The sequence below is a fragment of the Carcharodon carcharias genome, chromosome 25 (genome assembly GCF_017639515.1).
Source record: "Carcharodon carcharias isolate sCarCar2 chromosome 25, sCarCar2.pri, whole genome shotgun sequence".
Classification (NCBI taxonomy): Eukaryota; Metazoa; Chordata; class Chondrichthyes; order Lamniformes; family Lamnidae; genus Carcharodon; species Carcharodon carcharias.
In genome coordinates, this window is record NC_054491.1 from 13,863,031 (window position 1) to 13,888,228 (window position 25,198).

Below are 25,198 nucleotides of genomic sequence, written 5' to 3' on the forward strand. Positions count from 1 at the left end.
GTACTCTGCCTATTATGATTCCATGATTGGGGCACTTGTAGGACTACTGGAGAATATTAAGAGCCATGCATTTGGTGTGGTGCCACGAAATGGGATTATAAATTTGTTATCAGGTGGAAACAGAGAGAGTAGGAGTTGAGGTCAGTTTTTCAACGGTTTAAAAACAGAAGCTATGTTACTTTCTGGCACTTACAATTGCAACAGGGATTTGTTTTCTCTGTGCTACTTAGAAAATTTACCAAAGTCAAACTTGCCTCTGCGTCTATATTTTGGAGGGAGCCCAAATGGAGAGACACTAACTTTGATTTTATGCTGTCAGAGATCCATTACAAGGACAGCATGACACCTCTCTCAAGGTATGAAGGGAATTCCATATGCCAGTGTCACCTTGTGGAGCCAGGGTGTTTGAGACCTTCACAGCTTAGTGATCTGGTTCATTCGAGGTTTGTTATCAACTTGATTGTAAAGCAGTGCCTGGATTTTGTGACGGGGAAATGGGGAATAACTGAAATTGTAAAGCGATCGCACTTGAAAGAGCTACACACTGTTGCTTCAACTGACCAATGCAGTTGGCATGCTTAATATGGTTTAAGTGGCACCTCAAATTTTTAAAAATTAATTCATGGGATGTGGGCTTCACTAGCTGGGCCAACATTTATTGCCCATCCCTAATTGCCCTTGAACTGCCTTCTTGAACTGCTGCAGTCCATGTGGTGTAGGTACACCCACAGTACTGTTAGGAAGAGAGTTCTAGGATTTTGATCCAGCAACAGTGAAGGAACAGCAATGTATTTCCAAGTCAGGATGGTGAGTGACTTGGAGGAGAGCTTCCAGGTGGTAGTGTTCCCATCTATCTGCTGCCCTTGTCCTTCTAGATGGTTGTGGTCGTGGGTTTGGAAGGTGCTGTTGAAGGAGCCTTGGTGAATTCCTACAATGCATCTTGTAGATGGTACACACTGCTGCTACTGTGCGTCTGTGGTGGAGGGAGTGGATGTGGTGCCAATCAAGCGGGCTGCTTTGCCCTGGATGGTGTCAAGCTTCTTGAGTGTTGTGGGACCTGTGCTCATCCAGGCAAGTGGGGAGTATTCCATCAGACTCCTGACTTGCTGACTCCTGACTGTTAACCATTTGCCTGATTACAAACGACTGTGTGTGATATGCAGAAGTGTAAGTGGTGGAGACTATTATATGATTGGAGATGCTGCCCTTTGAAAGAGATGTTAAAGTGAAGCCATTTCCTCTTGTTGAGATCCCCTGGCATGATTTGAAGAAGGGCAGGGAAGTCTCCCAGTGTCCTAGCCAATATTTAACCTTTAAACCATCAGCACTAAATATACATCAGTGGATCACTGATCACATACCAGTTGCCATATGTGCCTCCATGATAAATTTACATTCCAATAAGTGCTCCATCTTGTGAAGTGCCTTGAGTCATTTTAATGTGATAAGGTGTGATGTTAACTTAAGGTCTTTTTGTTACCTTTTTAATAGTTTATTTCTTTTATGTACCATACCAAATCCTGTCATCCCTTTAATCTCATAGCTTGTACCCAGAACACTTTATTTCCCCTTACCTTCGATATTTACCCCTTTCCAGACAACCAGGTGCTAAAGCAGGACAAGTGTGGGCACCCGAAGGTTCCACAGCCTTTAAATGTCTCATCTCTGCACGGTTCTGCGCAGCATTGCTCAGTAACATTTCAGACTGCGATGAAACGTTCAACTACTGGGAGCCAGTAAGTCTTTCAGAATCCAAGTTTTACAGTTGAAATGTGAGAGGCTTGTGAAGTCAGTGAGTCGTATGTTTATTAATACTACCATTCAGCTGAGGGGACAAATGTGAGATTTTAAAAAATTAATGTAACTTGGTTGCAGAAACTTTTACCTGTGTGAATGATTTTTCCCAGTTTAATTGCAGCGTGCAGTTGCTCAGTTTTTTTAAAATGCAGATTTCTTTCAGCACAATAGGTGTTTATTGAACACTCCCTTGAGAATGAGCTTTCTTCTGGTTCCCATGCCTTGGTACTTTATGTAGACTGTGCACCACAGTGCGAAGACATAGGTTGGTCCCTTTTGACATCCCACATGATGAGTTTCTGTTCCCAGCAAAAGACTGATAGTCAAAGCTGGAATGAGAGAGGAAAAGCCAGAAAAAAATGCATGAGTAGATGAGAAAAAAGTTTGCGGCCTTTGCCTATCCTGACTGCCTAGGAAGTGATCTGTGGCACCAGTGAATGGTACAGAATAATGAGCCGAGCATCAAGACTGAATGTCGATTGTAACTGGCTAAATCGTGCACTATAACAGGATCACTATTTGATCTTTTTGCAATGGGGTAATTTCGCTTTAGGTAAAAACGAGTGTAAAGTTTTAAGAAGGGTGAGTGGGGAAATGCGATCTGCTTTTGGGAGTTGATTAATCTTATAATTCATGTCTCCTTTCTTTGTTCCCAGACTCACTTTCTGCTGTATGGAACAGGATTCCAGACTTGGGAATATTCCCCAGTGTATGCCATTCGGTCTTATGCTTATCTGTGGCTCCATGTTTTACCTGCTTGGTTCCATGCGAAAGTTCTGCAAACCAACAAGGTACCTTGTTAATAAAAGACTCTCTGTTTGTAAGTTGATTGCTGGTCAATTATATTGATCCGTAGAAGCATTAGGGACAGGGATAGGCCATTTAGCTCCTCACACCTGTTCTGCCATTCAGTTAGATCATGGTATCTCAACTCCCATTTTTTGGCCTTTGCTGCATATCTCTTAATACCCTTGCTAACAAAAATGATTTTTCAATTAACCCTCCCAGCTTCTGCAACTTTTTTTAGGAGAGAGAGTTCCAGATTTCCACTATTCTTTGGCATCATCCCTATATGGTCCAGCACTACTTACAGAGTTATGCTCCATTGTTCTGGCTGCTCCAACCAGAGGAGTAGATAGAGAGAAACTATCACTACTGTCCTTCAGATAGAGCCCCACCTAGCCTTGCTTCTATTTGACTCTTGCCAACATTGCATGGTTGACTCTTAATGCCCTTTGCAGTAGTTTAATGATGTCTCACACATACCAGAAATAATGGGAATGAACTTAGGATCTACTGGTCCCTCTGGCATTCTCATCCTCCAGAGCCGTTGTTTCTGAAATCATGGTTTCTTGCTGTACAGAAGGGGCCATTTGGCCAGCATACCTGCGCCAGCTCTTTGAAAGAGCTATCGCCCTGTACCCGCTCTCTCCCCATACCCTTGCAGATTTTTCATTTTCAATATCCAATTCACTTTTTTGAAAATTATTCTTGAATTAATTTCCACCACCCTTTCAGGCAGTGCATTCCAGATCATCATAAGTTGCTGCATAAAATATGCTCCTCATCTCCTCTCTGGTTCCTTTGTCAGTTATGTCCTTTGGTTACTGACACTCCTACCAGTGGAAACAGTTTTCCTTATTTGCTCTATCAAAACCTCATATAATGTTGAACACCACTATTAAATCTCTGTTTAACCTTTGTCATTCTAAGTTGCCCAGTTTTCTTAGGCTATCCACATAACTGAAGACCCTTATCCTTGATATCATTCTGGGAAATTTCCTCTACACCCTCCCTCCCTGACATCCTTCCTAAAGTGTGGTGCCTACAACACAGTACACTAGCTGGAGTCTAATCAGTCATTTATGTTATTCTACCTGATGATGTCTTGTTACAATCCCTGTAGAGACCGATAATTTTTAAAAAGAGGTAGGAATTTCCTAGTTACTGACGGAAAGAATCTCATGACAATATTTCACATTTTAAGACTTTTTACTTTAACAAACAAATTAAAATCGACAAAGACTGAATATTACTCAATAGGCAAATAATATGCCAAATTACAGATAAGGTGCCCCATAACTAATTAACACAACCAAAACCACGTTACAACCCATTTGGACATTATGCCACGCTCTTAGCAGATATGTAGCCTTGACGATTAAGTCCCATACTTCTCCTTGCTTTTCAGCAGGCTCCCTTTTTCCTGCCACATCAGGGCGAGTCTTCCAGTATCCTTTGGAAGCCCCTTCAGTCAGTCTTCTGAGTATCCTCGAACTGACGCTCAGCAGCAGGGCCTATTCTGGTGCTTAAATCTCCACAGGTCCCATCTTTTCAAACAGAAAATCTCTCTCCTTGTCATCCTGCTCAGTGGATGATACAACAGTCTTCCTCTCCGAGTATTTGAGCCTGAGTCCAGAAAGACCAGCTGCTTCTTTTTAAGTCAAGGTATGAAACCTATCATTTGATTTTCTATAGGTTTCAGCCTCGGTCCCTTTCCCCATGACAACTGAATCACATGGGCCTGTCTCCAGAGAGAGTTCAGTATGATTTTTACCAACCCCCCCCATTCCAGGACATTTTGTTTTACCTTAAATTAAAGGAGAAATTTTGACAACATAGCCATTTAATAAAATCTTGCTTTCCTAACGATGTTGATACAAAAATTGCTCTTTTTGAAACATAATGCTTGAAGCATCAGCTATGTGTTCCTCTGCAAACCACATTAAAACGCATTGGTTCTGCTTACTGCCATTTAAACAGTGTAATCTTGGCCCAAATTAATTGCCCAGCAAGGTTAGGACCTGAGGCACTGTTACTTTCAAAAATATTGTTTCTGCTAACTCTAAACACGTTCATCTCTGGACAAGCCCTCGTTTATATTATTCATTTTGTTCATGAAACTGTGTGTGTTCTCAGGTCACATTAGCTCAATAAAGATATGCAAACTTCGCTGGAATGAAAAGGAAGAGGGATAGACGTTTTAATGGAGTTTATAGAAGTGCCATTAATTACATTATTACGAATACCACACTATATAAAGATCAGAGACTTTTTTATTTATAGTTTCAGCTCAGTAGTTGATGTTTGACTTTGCAGCTTACCTTCATTTCATACAAAGTGCTTTCTGTTTCCAGGTTCTTGTCTTCTATTTCTTACGATGTCTTTTAGCCTTTTTCTGCTGCATTTGTGAGCTGTACTTTTACAAGTAAGTCAATGCATTTTATCTATTAGCTTAGACCTTTCCTGGTTTGATAATTTAAGAAAAAAATTGATAATCCTAGAAATTTGATATGAGAACAGGAAATGCAGGAAAAATATCCATCAGGTAACCCAGCAGTGGTGAAGTAAAAACATAATGACCATAGACCACAATGATGTTTAGGTCATCAGAATTGTTGCCCAAACTTTCAAAGGTCCTGCACCCACAGTATAAACCTTTCCTTTCAGGTGTTGAGAGACCTGGTTCGTATTTGGAACTTTTTTCTATCATTTTAACTAATTGCATTTTAATTTGTTGAATGTACTGTCTCACTAAAAGTACATATGCTGTTTGTGTTCCAGAGCTGTTTGCAAGAAGTTTGGACTCCATGTTGGTCGTTTAATGCTGGCGTTCATGGTTTTGAGTACTGGGATGTTCTGCTCAGCAGCTGGTGAGTAAAGGGGCAAACTTCTGCATTTGGAAGTGAGAGTATGAAGTTAAATGCAAGCGTGAGAACGACACAGCAAGAAACGAATCAAAGCTAATCTTCTTACTTATTACTTCATTGGGAAATGATCGCTGTCCCTTGATTTAAGGATGATGTCTGTTCAGTCACGAGTTTCTGCCATGGGTCTTCGTGTGATTGGACACTGGGGACCGGGTCGTGGGGACCTTGTTGTTAGTGAAGGAAACAGTTAAACAAGTTCAATTGCTAATTGTTATGTTGTTTGTCTAAGTACCCATTTGCTTGTATAAAAGGGATAACAGCGGAGACTAGTTGTCTGTGTGGAGAGTTTTATGACAAGCAATAAAACTCTGCCTGAAGGAGTCTGTCTTGGTTTCGGTCTTCATTTCTAAACAACTATTGGAACTTAACAGTGGTAGCAAAGAATGGTTGCTGCTTGTCGGTAAAAGATTGGAAAGTAAGCTTTCTTTGGACAAAAGACTATATTTGGAGTTAAATTTAAGAGCAGAGTGACTTGGAGTCACTCAAAAAGAAAATGGCTGAATCAAAATGCAGAGTTTTGGGGTATGATTACCCACCGATGTTTTCTGAGAGTGAACCCTATGAGAAATGGAAGAATGAAGTAACTGTGGACATGGGTTACATCCTTGCCAAAGAAAAAACAGAGAATGGCCTTGGCACTTTCGTTACCACACAAAAGCAAAATAAGATGCCAAGTATTTTCAGAGTTGGAGCCTGAGCATTTGATGAAGGTTTGGAAACATTAGATTTTATGGAGAAGATCTATCAAAAAGATGACTTAAATGCTCAAGAAGCATAGTCCGATTTTGACAAATTTAGAAAGTTGAAAGAAAGTTCCACAGAAGATTACATAATGGGATTCAAAGACTATATGCAAGATTGCAAAAGTTCCGTCTAGAAATTCCTCAATAGGTGTTGGTGTTCAAGTTGCTAGACTGTGCCAAAGTATCAAATATGGACAGACTTCTAGTTCTAACGGGAGTTAAGTTTGCAGAAAGACACGCGCTGCTGGAGCAGATGTCGGAAGCTCTTTTTAAAAAAAAATCATTGGAAAACATATTTTTTCGGCAACGTTCATGGCACGAATGAGCCGTTCGGAGGTAAGACAGAAAATGGAGGGCACAACGTTAATGGGAGGGCGAGATCGTTTAGAAACAGGGCTCAGGCATCAGTATGAAAGGAGATTTGTAACTAGAAACAATGGGGATAGAAACGCATTGGACAATTATGGCAGGAGAAAAAAAATTAGGGATTTACAAAATAAGAATTAACCTCAGAAATGCCCAGGGTGTGGTCAATCAATGTTTTAGATGCAATTCAAAATACCATTATGCAATGAACTGTCCTAAACGATATAACGTGTTCAAAATTAGCATGAGACAGAAAACTCAGAAGAAGAAGGTGGAGATATTGATCAAAGAGAGGGCATTGTATTAGTTACAAGAAGTTTCAGCCCAGTGATCAATTTCTTGGTGGCAGAGTCCTTCAACTGTGTGCTGCTAGATAGCGGATATATGTCTCCAGTCTGTGGAATAGACTGGTTAAAATGTTACCCGGACTCCTTAAATGACAGCAACTGGAATAAGCTTAAAAGAATTTGAGAGTTCCATCAGTTTTAGATTTGGAGATGGTGATACCCTAAAATCTTTGAAAAGGGTAGTGATTCTGTGGTAAGATAGCTGGAGTCAATCATTTCATCAGCATCAATGTAGTGCCTAGCGAAATATCATTACTGTTGAGCAAGTGCAAATGAAGTTGGGCATGGAAAATGAAAAGGCCATTTATTATATTTGGAAAACCTGTGGGTTTATGATTTATGCAACCTGGACACTAATGTGTTCCTTTAATGAAACCTAACTTTTCTACTAAGGAGGTTAAAATGTTATTAGTGTCAGGGGATAGGAATTTAGAAGACAAAAAGCAAATTGTGTTAAAATTGCATCAGCTGTTTGCCCGCCCTTTGCAGAGATTTAAAATTTTGCTAGGGGATGCAAGAATAAGGGATGGAAAATACATTAACTTATAGAGGAGATAAGCGATAGATGTGATATATATAAGAAATACAGAAGGACACCATCACGGCCGATTCTGAGTCTACCTTTGGCGAGGGATTTCAATGAAGTTGTGGTGATGGGCTTAAAGGTGTGGGATAAAGAGAAGAACATTTATTTTACAATTCATAGATTTGGCAACAAGATTTAGCCAGGAGACAATCATATACAGTGAAGAAAAGAAAATAATTGTGGATCAGGTATTGGAGAAGTGGATAGGGACAGGATTGGCGCCACCAACAAAAAACATGGATATAGTAGCTATGAACACAGCAGCAGAAAGTCCCTTTGGTGACGGAGTGTGTGAAAGGAATCAGGCAGTTATAAATGAGAGGCTTCATAAAATATTGGCAGTTAGACCAAGCTGTAAATTAACATCAGCTCTAGCGTGGGTTGTAATGCCAAGAGTTCACTGCAGATGGTTGGGGGCTATAGCCCATATCAGTTGGTTTTTGGTAGAAACCCAAAAATTCCTTCAGCCCTGAATGATCATCCCCCAGCTTGGGAGGAACCTATGATTAGCTCCACCTTTCCTGAGCGTTTAAACCCACTATGTGCGAGTAGAAGAGCGTTCCTTAAAGCCAAAATTTGAGAAGGAATTCGGCGAGCTTAAGACACAATGTACGACCATCGGAACCATTTTCAATCAGGGAGACATGGTGTACTATAAAAGAGAAGAACTTAAAGGGTGGAAAGGCCTAGGAAAGATTACAGGTAAAGATAGTAAAACAGTTATTTTATAACACGAGAACCAGACTATTCGGGTACACTTATCAAGGTTAGTTGGCGTAGACTACAAATTTGCGGGTTCAGAAAGTGTTGTAGGAAGGGATGAGGAACCATGTATTTCCCATACCCATGTGCTGCATGATTGTGAGGACTAGGTAGCTGAAGTTGACATTGTATCTGAGAATGGAGACAATAATTTGGACAAAGATGATGAAACGATTTGTCCCAGAGGACAACTGGAAGTAATGCAGGAAAGGCCACTGGAATAAAATAAAAACCGCTTAAACGTACGAGATAAAGGACAGGAGATTGGGCCTATGGATTGGGAACATGAAGTGCAAAAACGGAAGGGCCGGAAACACAGTATCAGTTCAGACAGTGGGCCTGGGATTGAAGATGCCTCTAGGAGGAGATCGTGAACTGTTGAAAGAACACCTATAAATGGAAGAGGGAGATCAAACAGTAACAGTCTGGAGTGTGATGGAAGGCAGGATAGAGGACATGGCTTAACAAGGTCAAGGAATATGGCACAGACTGGTATTGCTACAAGGAGCAGAGGTCCATGTGATCGAGAAATCTTAGTAACTTCAAACAAATTAGATGATAAATTTAATAAAGGCCAAACAGCAAAAACTACATAGTTGGAAAGAATTTGGGGTATACACAGAGGTGCCAGATAGGGACAACCAGCTCTGTCTAATAGATGGATATGCACGGAAAAAGTACTTCCTGATGGGACTTATAAAGCTAAAGCCAGGCTAGTGGCACGAGGGTTTGAGAAAAATTGGGTGACCGGGATATAAGTAGATTCACCTACGGCAGGGAAAGTTATGCTGAGGACCTTTTTAGCTCTATTAGCTATAACTGCTTGGGAATATAAGTCCATTGATATTAAAGCTGCCTTTTTTGCAGGGTCACCAACTTCAAAGAGAAAGAGATACATATGGTTCAAGTGATGCCTCCAGAGTTTGGTATTTCTGTGAGGTCAGTTTTGTTAAAGTTGGGCTGTCTTCAGCTAGAAGCAGACCTGGCGATGTTTTATTGTCATCACGGAGGGAAACTTGCAGGCATCTTTATGATGCATGTAGATTTTTTTTGTGGGGTGGTAGTAGTGAATTTGAAGCAGTTGTCACTAGTGGGCTCAGAACGGCGTTTAAAATTGAAAGTCAGTCTTCTGATGCGTTTAAGTCCATTGGATTGGAAATCTGGCAGAGCGGATCACACGTCCTTTTACATCAGCGATCCTATTCAAAGAACATCAATCCCATTGTAATTAGTCATGATAGAGCCTCCCAGAAAGATAAGCGGCTTCTGAAACAGAAAAAGACGAACTCGGAAGTCTAACTGGGCAACTCAGTTGGCTAAGCAAACAAACAAGACCGGACGTCGGCTTTGATGTTTTGGAACTGAGCACTAAAATGAACAATCCCAATGTTGAAGAAATCATTCGGGCAAGCAAAACATTGACAGAATTAAAAATGGAGCAGTGTGTTTTCGAAACTCCCATCTTTGGGCGATGTTAGAAAAATGAAACTGAGTGCGTTCAGTGATACGTCTTTTGCAAACCTATGTGATCGATTTTCGAGTGTGGGAGGATTTATAATATTTCTCATGGGGGGGAAAAGGCAAATGCTGCCCTTTGGTTTGGGAGTCTAAAAAGATACGAAGAGTTGTAAAAAGTACGTTGGAAGCGGAGACTCTCATCCTCGTTGAGGCAGTAGATATGGCATCCTTTATATCAAAGGTGCTGGCAGAAGTTTTCAATGGAAAAGGGTATTTGGGAATGGTACCTATTGAATATCTTATAGATAGTAAGTCACTTTGGGGAAATATTCACTCTACGAAGTGTGTTAACGAGAAGATATTACGAACTGACGTTGCAAGCTTAAAACAGATGCTCGAGAATAAGGAGATTGCCAAGATCAAACGGATTGATAGCAGCTACCAATTATCTGACTGCTTCACCAAAAGAGGAGCGAGCTCCATGAAGTTATTAGAGATCCTGAAAGAGGGATGTCTTTTTCTTTAAGAAAAAATACTCCTTTTGTGTGGACATATCTAAATGTGTTCTTTTACTTTTTCAAGGAAGGGTGAATTTATTGAATGAAAAAATATTTATTGATGTTTGTTATTACTATTATTTTTTTGTGAATATATAATCTTAAGGGTTACTTTCTTTTTAAGATGGGTCTCTGTTAGGGAAGGGAACAGTCAAAGAAGCTCAATTGCTAATTATTAGGTTGTTTGTCTAAGTACCTATTTGGCCATATAAAAGGAATAACATTCCTTTTCTGTCACCGGCCATCTTGGGTTCGCCTCGCCGGCGCTGCCGCTCCTCCCTCGGCGGAGTTTAAACCCGCGCTGCCGACTTTCCTCCACGCGCACTCTCCTCCCTCACCCTGCCCTTCAGGCTAAGGAACCAGAGGCAAGATGGTTGCGGCCAAGAAGACGAAAAAGTCATTGGAGTCCAGCAACTCCAGGCTCCAGCTGGTTATGAAAAGTGGCAAATATGTGCTGGGCTACAAACAGACTTTGAAAATGATTCGTCAAGGCAAAGCTAAGCTGGTTATTCTTGCCAACAACTGTCCAGCCTTGAGGAAATCAAAGATTGAGTACTATGCTATGTTAGCCAAGACTGGTGTGCATCACTACAGTGGCAACAACATTGAACTAGGTACAGCTTGTGGTAAATACTACAGAGTGTGCACATCGGCTATCATTGATCCCGGTGATTCTGACATCATCAGGAGCATGCCAGAGCAAATCAGTGAGAAATGAACGTCTGCGACTGAAATATTTTACAAATAAAATTATTCTGTGAAAAGACAAAAAAAAAGGAATAACAGCTGAGATTAGTTCCCTGTGTGGAGAGTTTTATGACGAGCAATAAAACTCTGCCTGAAGGAGCCTGCCTTGGTTTTGGTTTTCATTTATAAACAGCTATTGGAGCTTAACGTTTGGGGTGCCACCGTTGTGCACACGATCCTGACGGGTTGGTGGTCAGATTTCGGTGATGTGCCGAACCGTGGTGACTGGATTCACCTTGCCTTGCAGCCGCCTTCTACCTTCGCCGCCACTGCAGTGTATGTTTTCCCTTTGCCTGCTCTGCCGTCGAGGACTTTTTGGAATGCACTTTGTCTGGCACCTTCCCCTGACCTTGCCACCTTGGGTGGCCCGACCAGGAGAAAGGAGCTCCCAACAGCATCGCTCAAGGGATCGTCAGAGCGTACGCACCTCTCCGCCACATTTAAGGTGGTGACCCATGGAGGAATTGGGAAACAGCAACTGATGTTTGAGTTTTTGGCTCCATCAGTCAGGCAGAGATGAAACCTTCTATCTCTATGTTAGAAAGGGAGATAGCTAATGGATTCCTGGTCTTGATCATATCATGTGGGAAGGTGAGGAGGCTTTCTACAAAACTGGACAGAGTTACTCTGGATGCTCTTGGCTAATCCCAGAAGTTGAATCAAGAGTAGCATACGATCTTACCATGGGCAGCAGTTTGGACACCCCTCACCTTGCTGACACATTTGGTCTTTGTTTTAATAGCCATGGAATAGCAATGTGGTTTATTTGATGCTCTCTGTCTCTCTCTCTCCCATTTTCAGCATTCCTCCCCAGTAGCTTCTGTATGAACACAACTCTAATTGCAATGACTGGCTGGTTTACGGATAAGAATGCTGTGGCAATACTGGGAGTGGCAGCTGGAGCCATTTTGGGATGGCCCTTCAGTGCAGCTCTTGGGTAAGAATGTCTCACTGAGGCACTTTGAAGTGGTGAGGTTGCAATTGTCTAGTGACATTGAAATTGTCTGACTTAAAGTTGCCCATCCTTGCAGAATTAATTCAGTCATTTGGCTACAAGGCACGAGGAAGATGGGGGGTGGGGGAGGGGGAGGGAAGAGAGACAAAGGGAGGAAGAATCAGAACCATGCATTACAATCAGTTACATCCACCAAGAACAGATATGCAGAGTATAGACTTCTAATGCTGACACAAATTAACAGATTTTTTTTCAAGAACATACTAGTTCAAATAAAATCATTTTAAAGAATTACCATTTTTTTTTTCTAATTCTTCCAATCCGTTGTTTCTACATGGATTATGGAGGCACCAAAGACAGACTGAGATCGGCAGTGTAAAGGAGCTAACTTAGTACCATTAATAATGCTTCTGAGTCAATTTTAAACATTCACTTAGCTACCTGGCATTGTTGCATTCAATAAATCTTCCAAATCAGTGCTCCTTTCTCCAAGTAAGAGTTTAGTCCATTGTGCCTCTTCAGTAGAACTATCCAGTCAGTTCTAGCCTTTCCCCATAGTTCTGAAGAAAGTCTTCCTTTTGCTTTTCCTCTATTAAAGCTATGGGTCCCACATCTTCTACAGAGTCTGAAATTACTATACTTCCTAAGGTTCTCTCAATGGACAGCAATTGAAAGATAGTAAATAGTAGACAGAAGCAGGGATAAGCAGGTCTGTTAAGAGGCAAATATACGAAAAAGGGGTCAAATTATTTTTCCATTTCAAATATTTATACAATATTCTTTAGAATATTAATATTAGATCTACTCATGTTCCTCACAGGCAATGCATTCGTCACGAAACTATAATAAGTTTCATAATATTACTGTGGTTTATTGTAAGGTAGGTTTATGGGCATGAGTGGAGATGGTTCTGTCTGTGTGATTTCATTAAATTGGAGTCAGACTGCAAGCTTGAAATGATCTAAAGAAGTTAGGGGTAAAAGGCATGAAATACTTTGAATGAGGCCTTAGCATGTAGGGTGTGAAGGAAATTTGCATTTTTAGATAAGTGAAGGGGTTGTTTGGGTTTCTATGGGACGGTAGGATGTTTACAACCAACAAGATAAATAGGGCAAGGTTATGATGTTTATTTTTCCCAAAAGGTACTGACCATATTGGTAACATGAAAGATTTTCATATTATGGGAAAAATAAATTTACTTTTGGAACAATGGAATTTACTGATTAAAGAGAGAGAAACATATATAAAATGAAATGAAAGGTTACATGGGGTGGGTGTGGGGGGGTGGTGGGGGAGAGGTGGTGGGGGGGGGGGGCGGTGGTGCACGTAAGATAATACAGGAAGTGTGTGAAACAGCTGTGGGGAAGCTTCCAGCCATTTGTTTTGTTGCAGAAGTCTGCTGTGTCCAGTAACTCAAGTTAGGGAAAAGATTTGGAATTCCACTGTCGAGTGGGTGTTGTGGTAAACTTGCTGACTTTTTTTTTAAATTTATAATCTATTTTGAACTGTTGCCTTAAAGGGGGTGTGTAGTTGGGAGTCAGGTTAATTAGGAATTTTGGGTTTTGTTATAGTATTAAGTAACTATAATCTTATGTATGTGCTTGAAATCTTTTCTTTCATAAGTGTTTTAATTTAGATTTTAAAATCTCTAAAGGTGTTACTGGACTCGTTACTTCTGAATTCAGTGCCCAAATCTTCTCATAATAAATGCAAAGTGCAAAACCATTGTGATAGTGTGGCCCACGTTTCCCTTCTGGATTTGGTCAGTCTGGCACACATCACCCACCATGCCATAACATCCCAAATTCCGTCAACATATGCTCCTCGTTTTTAAGTCCCGGAATCCCTGCCCTCTTTAATATTGAGTACTAAAGGAAATAACTCTTACGGGTTTTCATTGAGGAGGGAGCACTGATTTGGATAATTGACTGGATACAACGCCAGGTGGCTAAGTGAAGGAGTAATGATATTAACTCAGCTCCTGTACACTGTCTACCTCAGTCTTTGGTGCTTTCAGAATCCATACAGAGACAACAGATTGCAAGAACTGAGCAAAACAAAATGATAATTCTTTTTAAATGATTTTATTTGTTCCCTAATGTTCCATGAAAAAAAGATCTGTCAATTTTTGTCACCATTAGAAGTGTCCAACAGGGATATTTTACATATCTATTCTAGCTGGATGAAACTGATTGTAATACATGGTCCTGATACCTTTTTTCTCTCTCTCTTTCCTCCTGCCTTGTATCCATTGTATTGCTTTAGAAATGTGCATTGTGTTAATATTTATGTTAAGTTTATAATAGATTAAGGAAAAATCCATTAGATTTTGAAATAAAAATAAAAAGTGAAGGACCAATTAATGTTTGGAGCAGGACTCATGAAAAAGGGGCTTCTCATGTAAAGTCAACTGACCTCTTGTCTCCCTTCAGATGCAGGCAGAACTGTTGCATATGTCCAGCATTTCCCATGATTTATTTTTTAAGAATGCTTTATTCATTCTTGCGTTGTGAGCATTGCTGGCAAGGCCAGCATTTACTGCCCACCCCTAATTGCGCTTGAGAAAACGGTGCTAAGCTGTCTTCTTGAACCGCTGCAGGTACACCCACAGTGCTTTTTGCTGTAGCAGATCGATACAGCTGAGTGGCTTGCTAGGCCATTTCAGAGGGCAGTGAATATTCAAACACATTGCAGTGGATCTGGAGCCACATGTAGGCCAGACCGGGTAAGGATGGCAGATTTCCTTCGCTGAAGGACATCTGGGAGCCAGCTGGGGTTTTTAATGATAATCCAGTAGTTTCATGATCATTGTTAATAAGACCAGAATTTTGTTCCAGATTTACAGTAACAATTCTGTTATCCGGCACTCTACCAACCGGAATTCTCTATTAACTGGAATTCTGGGGCTGGTCTGTTTCTTTTTTTGATTGGTGATGTCAAACTCACCGGTAGTTGTTATCGGCGGCCTGTCCGTGCTCCTGTCTCAGCCTCCCGTTGTTCTGCAGCATCATCTCCCCTCGGCACTGCTTACTGTAATTCGCGTGCTCCTGTGCCTCTCGTGGGACCTCAACACCCTCGTCATCGCCCTGGGAGCTTTCTGATTGGGCGAAAACGCGGAATTCACCTTACACCATGGCTCACCAGCATATTTGATTAACCGGCACCTCCCATTCCCCGGTTGGATAACAGAGATTCTCCTGTATTAATCAATAGAGTTTAACTTGCTTCAGCTGCTGTTGTGGGATTTAAACTCGCGTCTCCGGAGTGATAGACCAAGCCTCTAGATTACTAGTCCCCTAACATTACCACAATGCTACTGTCCCCTTAAGAACCCATTGCATTTAGCCCTATAAAAAACATCCAGTGTAGCTTCCTGGAGTACTACATTTTAAGCCTTACTGTTTAGTATTTTATCTGTCTGTTGTCTGATATGTTTATTTTTATAAATTTTATATGTATATAAAATCTTATTTTAAAATAATGTGTTTTGTAAATCTAACCCCATGACTCATTTTCTCTTGCTTGTTAGGCTGCCTATAGCATTTGACCTGGTGGTGCTGAAGAGGAAGTTCCAGAGTTTTTTTATATGGGCAGTAGTGGCGTTGCTGCTCTTCCTGGTAGGTGCAGGACCTAGAGGCTTGTCAAGGAGCTTAGTCAAGAATTATGTGCAAAATGAGCCCTGTCCTCGCCCTTTGTGCTAGCACCTCATTCATGCCTGTAAGGAGCTTATTTGATAGATATTAGGCAGCCTGCCCCTGAAGCACTTTCCAGGAGGTCACCTCTGGCAAGGCCATCATTTGTTGTCCACCCCTAATTGCCCTTGAACTGAGTGGCTTGGCCGTTTCAGAGGGCAGTTAAGAATCAGCCACATTGCTGTGGGCCTGGAGTCACATGTAGGGTAGGGACAGCAGATTTCCTTCCCTAAAGAACATGGGCTTTTACGACAATTGACAATGGTCATCATCATCATCATCATCATCACCTAGACCAGCTTTGTATTCTATATAAATTTAGTGGTGAGATTTGAACCCGTACCCCAGAGCATTAGTCTGGGCTTTGGGGTTGTTAGTCCAGTGACATTACCACTAGGCCACTCTCTCTCCTGTCTCTCCACCCCACCCCCCCCCGCCCCCCACCCAGCCACCCCAACCACCACCAGAGCCTCCTCTTCTCCCTATTGCTTTCAGTTGACAAAGAGCCTTAATGATGGAGCTGATGGCACTGAACAATGTACAAAATACTTCCTGCGATACAAGCCCAATAAAGAGACTTCAGGACGCGATGAAACAAAAGCTTGGCCAAAGAGGTAGGTTTTAAGGGGCAACTTAAAAAGAGGAAAGCGAGGTAGAGAGAGAGACAGAGAGTTTCAGGGAGGGAATTCCTGAGCTTGGGGCCTTGACAAGTGAAGAGCAATGATGGAGTGAAGAAAACTGGGGACGCACAAGAGGCCAGGATTGGAGGAGCGTCAGTATCTCAGTGGGTTGTAGGGTCTGGAGCAGGTAGGTGGTTGAGATGGGGAGGCCATCGGAGGAAAGAAGAATGAAAACTTTCAAATCAAGGCATTGCCTGACTATGAGTACTTATAGGTCAGTGAGCACAGGTTAAACCAGATGCCTATTTGGACTGCCTACTAATTTTTTTTAAATGAAGAATAATGTTCCATGCTTGCTTTTGTGTTTGAGGATAAGGCATAGTGGCATACTTTGTATTCTGTTCACTGGTATGTGAAAAGGGAAAAATCTGTCGTTTTTCCTCAAGATTCCCAATTAAAGCACTGGGATTTATTCCCAATTCAAGCACTGGGATTTATTCCCAATTCAAGCACTGGGATTTATTCCCAATTCAAGCACTGGGATTTATTCCCAATTCAAGCACTGGGATTTATTCCCAATTAAAGCACTGGGATGTGTGCAAGTTAGAACCTCCGTTTGCCCAATATGGCATAAACATTTTCTGTCGGGTTGCAACCTACTTGGCTAAACCCCGAGAACTTCTTAAAAATTAAAATAAAATAATGGCTGTCATCGTGTTTTTTGGATGTGTTGAAGAGGAAGTTCCAACAATCGAGCTTTGAGGATACTGCGCAATGAGGTACCAGTGCAAAATTCTCTTCCCACCAAGTCCAGTTCGTCTCCCCAAACACCCTCTTGAGAAATGGGGCGATGAGGGCTGAACTTGGACCTTTGTCTTCCTCCCATGAGATTTTTGGCAATTTCTCCCAGAACTCTCTTACCATTGCCTCCCTCCAGATTGCTCTTCCTAAGGCCACCCTGATGCATTTGTCACCCGATCTCCAATTGTGAGTAAAGGGTTTACCAGGCTCTTGTCCACTCTGTATGATGCTGCTGCACTTTTTATGCATTTATATTAACCTTGGGACAGTCATTGCCCAGCTTCCCAGCCACAAAGACCTTGGCGTAGCCTCCTGTACCTTCTGATTAGGGTTGCATTACTAAGGAGGAACAACTCCTACCTCAGTTTCCCACTTCCCCCCTCCCCCACTGAATGCTATCCCTGTTCAAGGATGAGAACGTGAATGAAAGCTTTCATGTTCCTCTGTATTTTGATGAGTCAGAAGGCTGAGACTTCAAGTCCCACTCCAGGACTTGAGCACAAAAATACCGAGATTTGGCACTCCAGTGCAGCACTGAGAGAGTGCTGCACTGTTGGAGGTGCTGCCTTTTGGATGAGATGTTAAACCTGTCTGTACTCGAGAGAATGTAAAAAAAAAAAAATCCCATGGCACTATTTCAAAGAAGAGATGGAAAGTTCTCACCATGTCCTGGCCAATATTAACTCCTCAATCACAGAATCGCAAAATCGCGAAAACAGATTGCTCATCACCCCATTGCTGTTTGTGGGAGCTTGCTGTGCGCAAAGTGGCTGCCACTTTTGCTACATTACGACAGTGACCACACTTCAAAAAGTACTTAGTCGGCTGTCGAGTGCTTTGGGATGTCCTGAGGTCAGGAGAGATGCTATTTAAATGCAAGTCTTTTTCTTCACCACAAACTCCTGAATTTACCTAAAAATCTGGGCATCTTTGTTTGTATTGCAGCTCCCCCTTGTGGTAGTGGACAGCTATTACTATGGAAAGATGGTGATTGCCCCCCTGAGAATAGTTATTTACAATGTATTTACCCCACATGGACCTGACATTTATGGTAAGCTTTTGCTTGTGTGTGTGTGTGGAATGTGTTTATGAAAGGCTTCTTTGTAGAAATGTGGTCAGATATTAAAAACAGCAATGTGTGTTTGTTAAAATATACTTACAAAAGTCACTGTGAGTTTGACTTCGAGTTACAACCTTTGCTCAGTTTAATTGTTGCATTGTTTAATGAGCTTTAACTGAATGTGTCCTGACTACTTTGACCCTCGTGTTGCATTACCATTTCAGATAAAGGCAAGACTAACAAAAGGGCAAAGTCTGTCAGCAATTTTTATGCCTTATGATTAATTGTGACCGTTATGCTGTTGGGTTCTAAACACCATTAAATCGTCGTTTTAAAAGAGAACTGGAACCAGAACAAAATGAACTGAGGCCAGTTCTGTGTGGGGACGAAGTTCCCAAGAATAGTCATTGAATGTGTTGGGAATCTTCTCTCCAGATTTCACATTCTCTGCAGAAGAAAAAAATATGAGGTGGTTAACTAATTAGAGCAAATTAGACCAGCTACTTCAACAAAATATCTATTTTGTCTTGATAGTATATTCTTGATAAATCATCAGCTTTTTTGCTCTATTATCCAAGAATTTGAATTGAGCAACGTTGAATAAAGGTACATTGTGTTTGGTTTTACAGTCAGATTTAATGAGTCCAGATGGCTCAGCGAGTGAGATCATTTTCCTTTCACCTCTGCAGTCTGCAAGTAACAATTTTCTAATGGGGTATTAGTAATTTGAGCGGAATTCTCAGCAGAGCCTGTTCGGTGATGGTGATGTACCCAAATCCAAGATACTTTTTCATCAGTAAATCCTACAAACAGCTGTTTGGTAGTATGGAACTTGAGTATTGCTGAAAAAAGACATGTCGTTGAAGCTTTTTATCTTGCACTCATCAGGTCAATTCGTAGGAACACCAAATGTAAAGGGAACAACAATTTAAACTCCATGAGAAGAGAGTTGGTTGGAAGCGAGCTCCGACTGATAGAGGCATTGCCATGGAGAATGCGCCAGTTAACTGATGACTAACAGTTAACTGCCAAGCTTTGTTTAAATTCAAATGAGGCAGGTTGACTCTGATTGGTCAAGGCATTACCCCCGGGAATGAACCAGAGAATGGCTGTTATCTACTTTGTTTAGTTGAAACAGGCACCCCTGTTGCTCCCTTTACATTTGGTATTCTTGCAAATTGTCCTGCTGTGGGCAAGACGAGAAACTTCAATAATGTGTCTTTTTTCAGCAATACTCAATAAATTCTACAGTGTATTTAAGTTTGATTTATAGAGACTGACTTGGAAATGGATGGTGAAAGTCCTTTTAGTAACTTGTGTTAAATTGGAAATCTTACTTGTGTATTTTCTACCCCAAATGTGAAATCCCAATTTTCAGAGCACTAACCAGCTGTTAATATAGCTTGACAAGTAGACTAGTAGGTGAGCGAAATACTGAAGCTTTAATTTTCCTGTTGATCCTGTGTTATGAATATCATCATGCATGTGCTAATGTAATGGGAACAATTGCATTGTGGAAATCTGCATTACTAGATGATGATTTTGAAAGTAGGATCATTTGAAGAGTGTATTTCATTTTTTATTTCCACTGCATTGCACCACCTGACCACAGGATGGCTCTCTTGAGCCAAGAGCAAACCTCTTGAAATAAAACAGGGAAATATGCTGATTTAGCAGAACACTTGTAGTTGGCCTTAGTGCTCCAGGGAAGGGGGGGAAACAAACAAGGGATACAACTCCTGATTGCATATGCTAGAATTTACACAATGTGTCAGTCATGGCTCAGTTGGTAGCATTCTTGCCTCTGAATCACCGAGTACCTGGTTCAAGCCCCAGTCCAGGGTTAGATTGCAAAAATCCAGGCTGACACTGCGGGGCGGTTCTGAGGGAGTGTTGCACTGTCAGAGGTGCTGTCTTTTGGATGAGACGTTAAACCGAGGTCCCATCTCCCCATTTGTGTGGATGTAAAATCCCCCATAGCCGTATTTTGAAGCAAGGCAGGAGAATTCTCCTCGGTGTCGTGGCCAATATTTATCCCTCAATAAACATCACAAAAACAGATTACCTGGTCGTTATCACATTGCTGTTTGCGGGAGCTTGCCGTGTACAAATTGGCTGCTGCCTTTCCCATGTTACAACAATGACCACACTTCAGAAGCACTTCATTGGTTGTAAAGTGCTTTGAGACTTTTCCAGTGGCCAGGAGAAGCACTATATCAATGCAAGTTTGTCTTTTTTATATCCGTTCATGGGATGTGGGCATCGCTGACTAGGCTAGCATTTATTGCCCTTGAGAAGTTGATGAACCGCTGCAGCCCCTGTGGTGTAGGTACTCCCACAGTGCTGTTAGGGAGGAAGTTCCAGGATTTTGACCCAGCAACAGTGAAGGAATGGCGATGTATTTCCAAGTCAGGATGGTGAGTGGCTTGGAAGAGAACTTCCAGGCGGTGGTGTTCCCATCTATCTGCTGCCATTGTACTTCAAGGTGGTAGAGTTCACAGGTTTTGAAGGTGCTGTCTAAGGAGCCTTGGTGAGTTGCCGCATCTTGCAGATGGTACACACTGCTACCACTGTGTCAGTGGGAGTGAATATTTAAGGTGGTGGATGGGGTGCCAATCAAGCGGGCTGCTTTGCCCTGGATGGTGTCAAGCTTCTTGTGTTGTTGGAGCTGCACTCACCCAGGCAAGTGGAGAATATTCCAACATGTTTCTGACTTTTACCTTGTCAGGCTTTAGGGAGTAAGGAGGTGAGTTACTCGCTGCAGAATTTCCAGCCTCTAGTCTGCTCGTGTATATTTATATGGATAGTCCAGTTCAGTTTCTGGTTGCTGGTAACCCCCAGGATTTTGTTGCGATGGTCAGTTGAGAACACAATCATGCTTGATTGTATTTCCTTCCATAGTCAGATAGCTTCCTGGCAGTTACTGTCTGGGTTCATCATTGGAGAATGACCAGTGGCATGGACTCTATTCTGGCAGTGAAGGTGTGTCGCAGCATGAGCCAGCACCTTCAGGGTAAGAAGGAACATAAATAATTTTTAATATACCATGTGCCAATGTATAGTTTTCTTGGGAACCAGTAAGCAGTTACTGGATGATGGAATGTGCTGGAAGACTCTGAAGAAGGGTTAATTTATAGGATTGAATTCTGCTATACTGCTCTATCTTACCACAGGGTGGTGTCATTGAGACTAAAGCAAGGTTTGCTTTTTTTTAAACCCATCACTCAAGGCTGAATATTGATTTCTGCTTTAGTGTTTCTGGCTATGCTTGCAATAATAGGAAAACACATGATACAACAACAGCTTACATTTATTTAGCACCTTTAACATAGTGAAATGCCTCCAGGTGCTTCAAGAGCTTAGTGGCACAAAGATTGACACCGAGCTTAGAAAGGGCGCCAAGAGCTTGGTCACAGAACAGTTTTAAGGACCCATTGGTTGCGGGATCTCTTAGGTCTATCGCTTGCTGCTTATGCTGTTTGGCATGCAAGTAGTGCTGTGTTGTAGCTTCACCAGGCTGACACCTCATTTTTAGGTATGCCTGGTGCTGCTCCTGGAATGCCGTGGGGGGGGGGCGGCGGCGGGGGAAGAGAGGTCGCCAATGGTGGAGTGAAGAAATGCAACAGAATGGGAAGGGATCAGAGTTCTCGGAGATTGTAATAGTTGAAAAAGGAAAGGGGGGGAGGTAATGGTGTAGTGGTATTGTCCCTGGACTAATAATCCAGAGAGCCAGGGAAATGCTTTGGGGACCTCGGTTCGAATCCCACCACGGCAGATGGTGAAATTTGAATTCAGTAAAAATCTGATTGTCGTAAAAACCCATCTGTCCCTTAGGGAAGTAAACCTGCCGCCCTTACCTGGTCTGGTCTACACGTGACTCCAGACCCACAGCAATGTGGTTGATTCTTAAATGCCCTCGGATGTGGCCTAGCAAGCCGCTCGGTTACATCAAACAGCGACAAAGTCTAAAGGGAATGGAACTGGACGGACCACCCGGCATCGCCCTAGGCACTGGAAACGACAACGGCAATCTCAGCCCTGTCGACCCTGCAAAGTCCTCCTTACTAACATCTGGGGGCTAGTGCCAAAATTGGGAGAGCTGTCTCATAGACGAGTCAAGCAACAGCCTTGCATGGTCAGCCTCATGGAATCATACCCTGCAGATAATGTCCCAGACACCACCATCACCATTGCAGGGTATGTCCAGTGATATACAATCGGGAGCCCTGGGAATCCTCAACATCGATTGTGGACTCCATGTAGTTTCAAGGCATCGGGTCAAACATGGAGAAGGAAACCTCCTGCTGATTATCACGTACCACCCCTCCCCGAGCTGATGATTCAGAGTTCCTACATGTTGAACACCATTTGGAGGAAGCACTTGAGGGTGACAAGGACGCAGAATGTACTCTGGGTAGGGGACTCTCAATGTCCGTCACCAAGACTGGCTCGGTAGTGCCGCTACTGACCGAGCTGGGCGAGTTCTATAGGACATAGCTGCTAAACTGGGTTGTAGCAGGTGGTGAGGGAACCAGCAAGAGGGAAAAACATACTTGACTCTTCCTCACCAACCTGCTTGCCGCAGATGCTTCTGCCCATGACAGTATCGGTAGGAGTGACCATAGCACAGTCCTTTTAACTTGTTCATGGGATGTGCTAGACCAGCATTTATTGCCCTTCCCTAATTGCCTTGTTCAGAGGGCATTTAACTGTCAACCACGTTGCTGTGGGTCTGGAATCACATGTAGGTCAGACCAGTTAGGGACAACAGATATCCTTCCCTTGTGGAGACAAGTCCAGTTTTCATATTGAGGATACCCGCCATCGTGTTGTGTGGCACTACCACTGTGCCAAATGGGATAGATTTCGAACACATCCAGCAACTCGAGACTGGGCAACCATGAGGTGCTGTGGCCATCAGCAGCAGCAGGATTGTACTCAAACACAACCTGTAACCTCATGGCCTGGCATATCCCCCACTCTACCATTACTGCCAAGCTGGGGGATCAACCCTGGTTCAATGAAGAGTGTAGGAGAGCATGCCAGGAGCAGCACCAGGCATATCTTAAAAAAAAAGCTGTCAGCCTGGTGAAGCTACAACACAGGACTACTTGTGTGCCAAACAGCATAAGCAGCAAGTGATAGACAGGGCTAAGCGACCCCACAACCAACGGATCAGATCTAAGCTCTGCAGTCCTGCCACATCAGGTCGTAAATGATAGTGGAAAGTTAAACAACTCACTGGAGGAGGAGGCTCCACAAATATCCCTATTCTCAATGATGGAGGTGCCTAGCACAGCAGTGCAAAAGATAAGGCTGAAACATTTGCAACAATCTTCAGCCAGAAGTACTGAGTTGGTGATCTACCTCAGCCTCCTTCAGAGGTTCCCAGCATCTCAGATGCTAGTCTTCTGCCAATTCGATTCTCTCCATGTGATATAAAGAAACAGATGAAGGCACTGGATACTGCAAAGGCTATGGGCCCTGACAACATTCCGGCGATAGTACTGAAGACTTGTGCGCCAGAACTTGCCACATCCGCTTAGCCATGCTGTTCCAGTACAGCTACAACACTAGCATCTACCCAGCTATGTGGAAAATTACACCATCTCCAACAGGAGAGAATCTAACCATCGCCCCTTGATGTTCAATGACATTACCATCACTGAACCCCCATTATCAACATCCTGGGGGTTAGCATTGATCTGAAACTGAACTTGACTAGCCATATAAATACTGTGACTACAAGAGCAGGTCAGAGGCTATGAATCCTGCAGCGAGTAACTCACTTCCTGACTCCCCAAAGCCTGTTCACCATCAACAAGGCACAAGTCAGGAGTGTGATGGAATGCTCCCCACTTGCCTGGATGAGTGCAGCTCCAATAACACACAAGAAGCTCGACACCATCTAGGACAAAGCAGCCCGGTTGATCAACACTTCCACAAATATTTACTCTCTCCACCAACGATGCACAGTAGCAGCAGTGTGTACTATCTACCAGATGCATTGCAGGAACTCACCAAGCCTCCTTCGACAGTACCTTCCAAACTCTCAACTGCTACCGTCTAGAAGGACAAAGGCAGCAGACACATGGGAGCACCACCACCTGGAAGTTCCCCTCCAAGCCACACACCATCCTGAATTGGAAATACATCACCGTTCCTTGAATTTCGCTGGGTCAAAATGCTAGCACTCACTCACTAACAGCACTGTGTTTGTACCTACACCTCATGGACTGCAGCAGTTTAAGAAGGCAGCTCACCACCACCTTTTCAAGGGCAATTAGGGATGGGCAATAAATGTTGGCCCAGCCAGCAATGCCCACATCCCGTGAATGAATTAAAAAAAGATAAGTGGTTCAGGGTCTTTAGTTTTGGTTACCATCCAATAACATGTTTTAGGCAGTGTACCTGTGTGGACATGGAGTGAAGCCAATGCTGGGTCCAGGTGTGATGCCTCTATGGTTAAATAGTCTGCCGACCCTCACTTTTTGGTTTGATGGAGGACCATTAACATTCAAGTTAGGGGGAGAACCATCTGGAGGAAGTCCCCTTTTTCTAGAAACGCACAGCTTCCCAATGATGTTTTTATTCATGAGGCTGTAGGGATTTTTTATTTTCTCACCCACTTATGACTTTTGTAGATTTGTTTTTCTGTCACCTGTATTGCATTCCACACCTCACTACGGAAGCTCAGGTTGAAAATTAAAGGATTCAAACCCCCCCACATATCTACTCTGTAGGCTGGAGGTAGTGTTACTGGGGTAACCACTAATGTTACAACCTGCTTTTCTGGTTGTGGTTGTGTAATCCAAACTATGTAGATTTCACCCCCCCCCCCCGTCAAGTATTTATCCAATTCCTTTTTGAAAGTTAATATTCAATTTGCTTTCAGAAACCCCTCAGGCAATGCGTTCTACATCATAACGATTCACTGTGTTTATAGAAAGAAAAAACCCTGATCTCACCTCTGCTTCTTTTGTTGATTAACTTAAAT

At 42.5% G+C, this 25,198-nt stretch overlaps 2 protein-coding genes across 15 annotated transcripts in view; both read left to right on the forward strand.

Moving 5' to 3' along the window:
- The window catches only part of alg9 (ALG9 alpha-1,2-mannosyltransferase), a 233,041-nt gene that overhangs the window by 4,273 nt on the left and 203,570 nt on the right, over window positions 1–25,198 (forward strand). For 13 of the 14 annotated variants that reach the window (XR_005941396.1, XM_041174513.1, XM_041174514.1 and 10 more), the window contains 7 exons: window positions 1,544–1,736; window positions 2,454–2,588; window positions 4,935–5,005; window positions 5,362–5,450; window positions 11,875–12,010; window positions 15,558–15,645; window positions 18,087–18,192. Coding sequence is in view for 13 of the 14 variants with exons in the window: in XM_041174513.1 (XP_041030447.1) it covers window positions 1,544–1,736; window positions 2,454–2,588; window positions 4,935–5,005; window positions 5,362–5,450; window positions 11,875–12,010; window positions 15,558–15,645; window positions 18,087–18,192 (818 nt within the window). In the remaining variant the exon portion in view is untranslated. The remainder of the gene's footprint in view (window positions 1–1,543; window positions 1,737–2,453; window positions 2,589–4,934; window positions 5,006–5,361; window positions 5,451–11,874; window positions 12,011–15,557; window positions 15,646–18,086; window positions 18,193–25,198) is intronic. The other variant, XM_041174509.1, reaches the window with a different exon arrangement.
- Window positions 10,570–11,090, forward strand: LOC121269700 (60S ribosomal protein L30-like). Its single transcript, XM_041174522.1, has one exon. It carries the CDS (start codon window positions 10,697–10,699, stop codon window positions 11,042–11,044), a length of 348 nt encoding a protein of 115 aa, XP_041030456.1. The 5' UTR covers window positions 10,570–10,696; the 3' UTR covers window positions 11,045–11,090.

What these genes read in the sequence shown, in the direction of transcription:
- LOC121269700 (XM_041174522.1), top strand. Translation starts at nt 10,697, where the DNA reads ATGGTTGCGGCCAAGAAGACGAAAAAGTCATTGGAGTCCAGCAACTCC.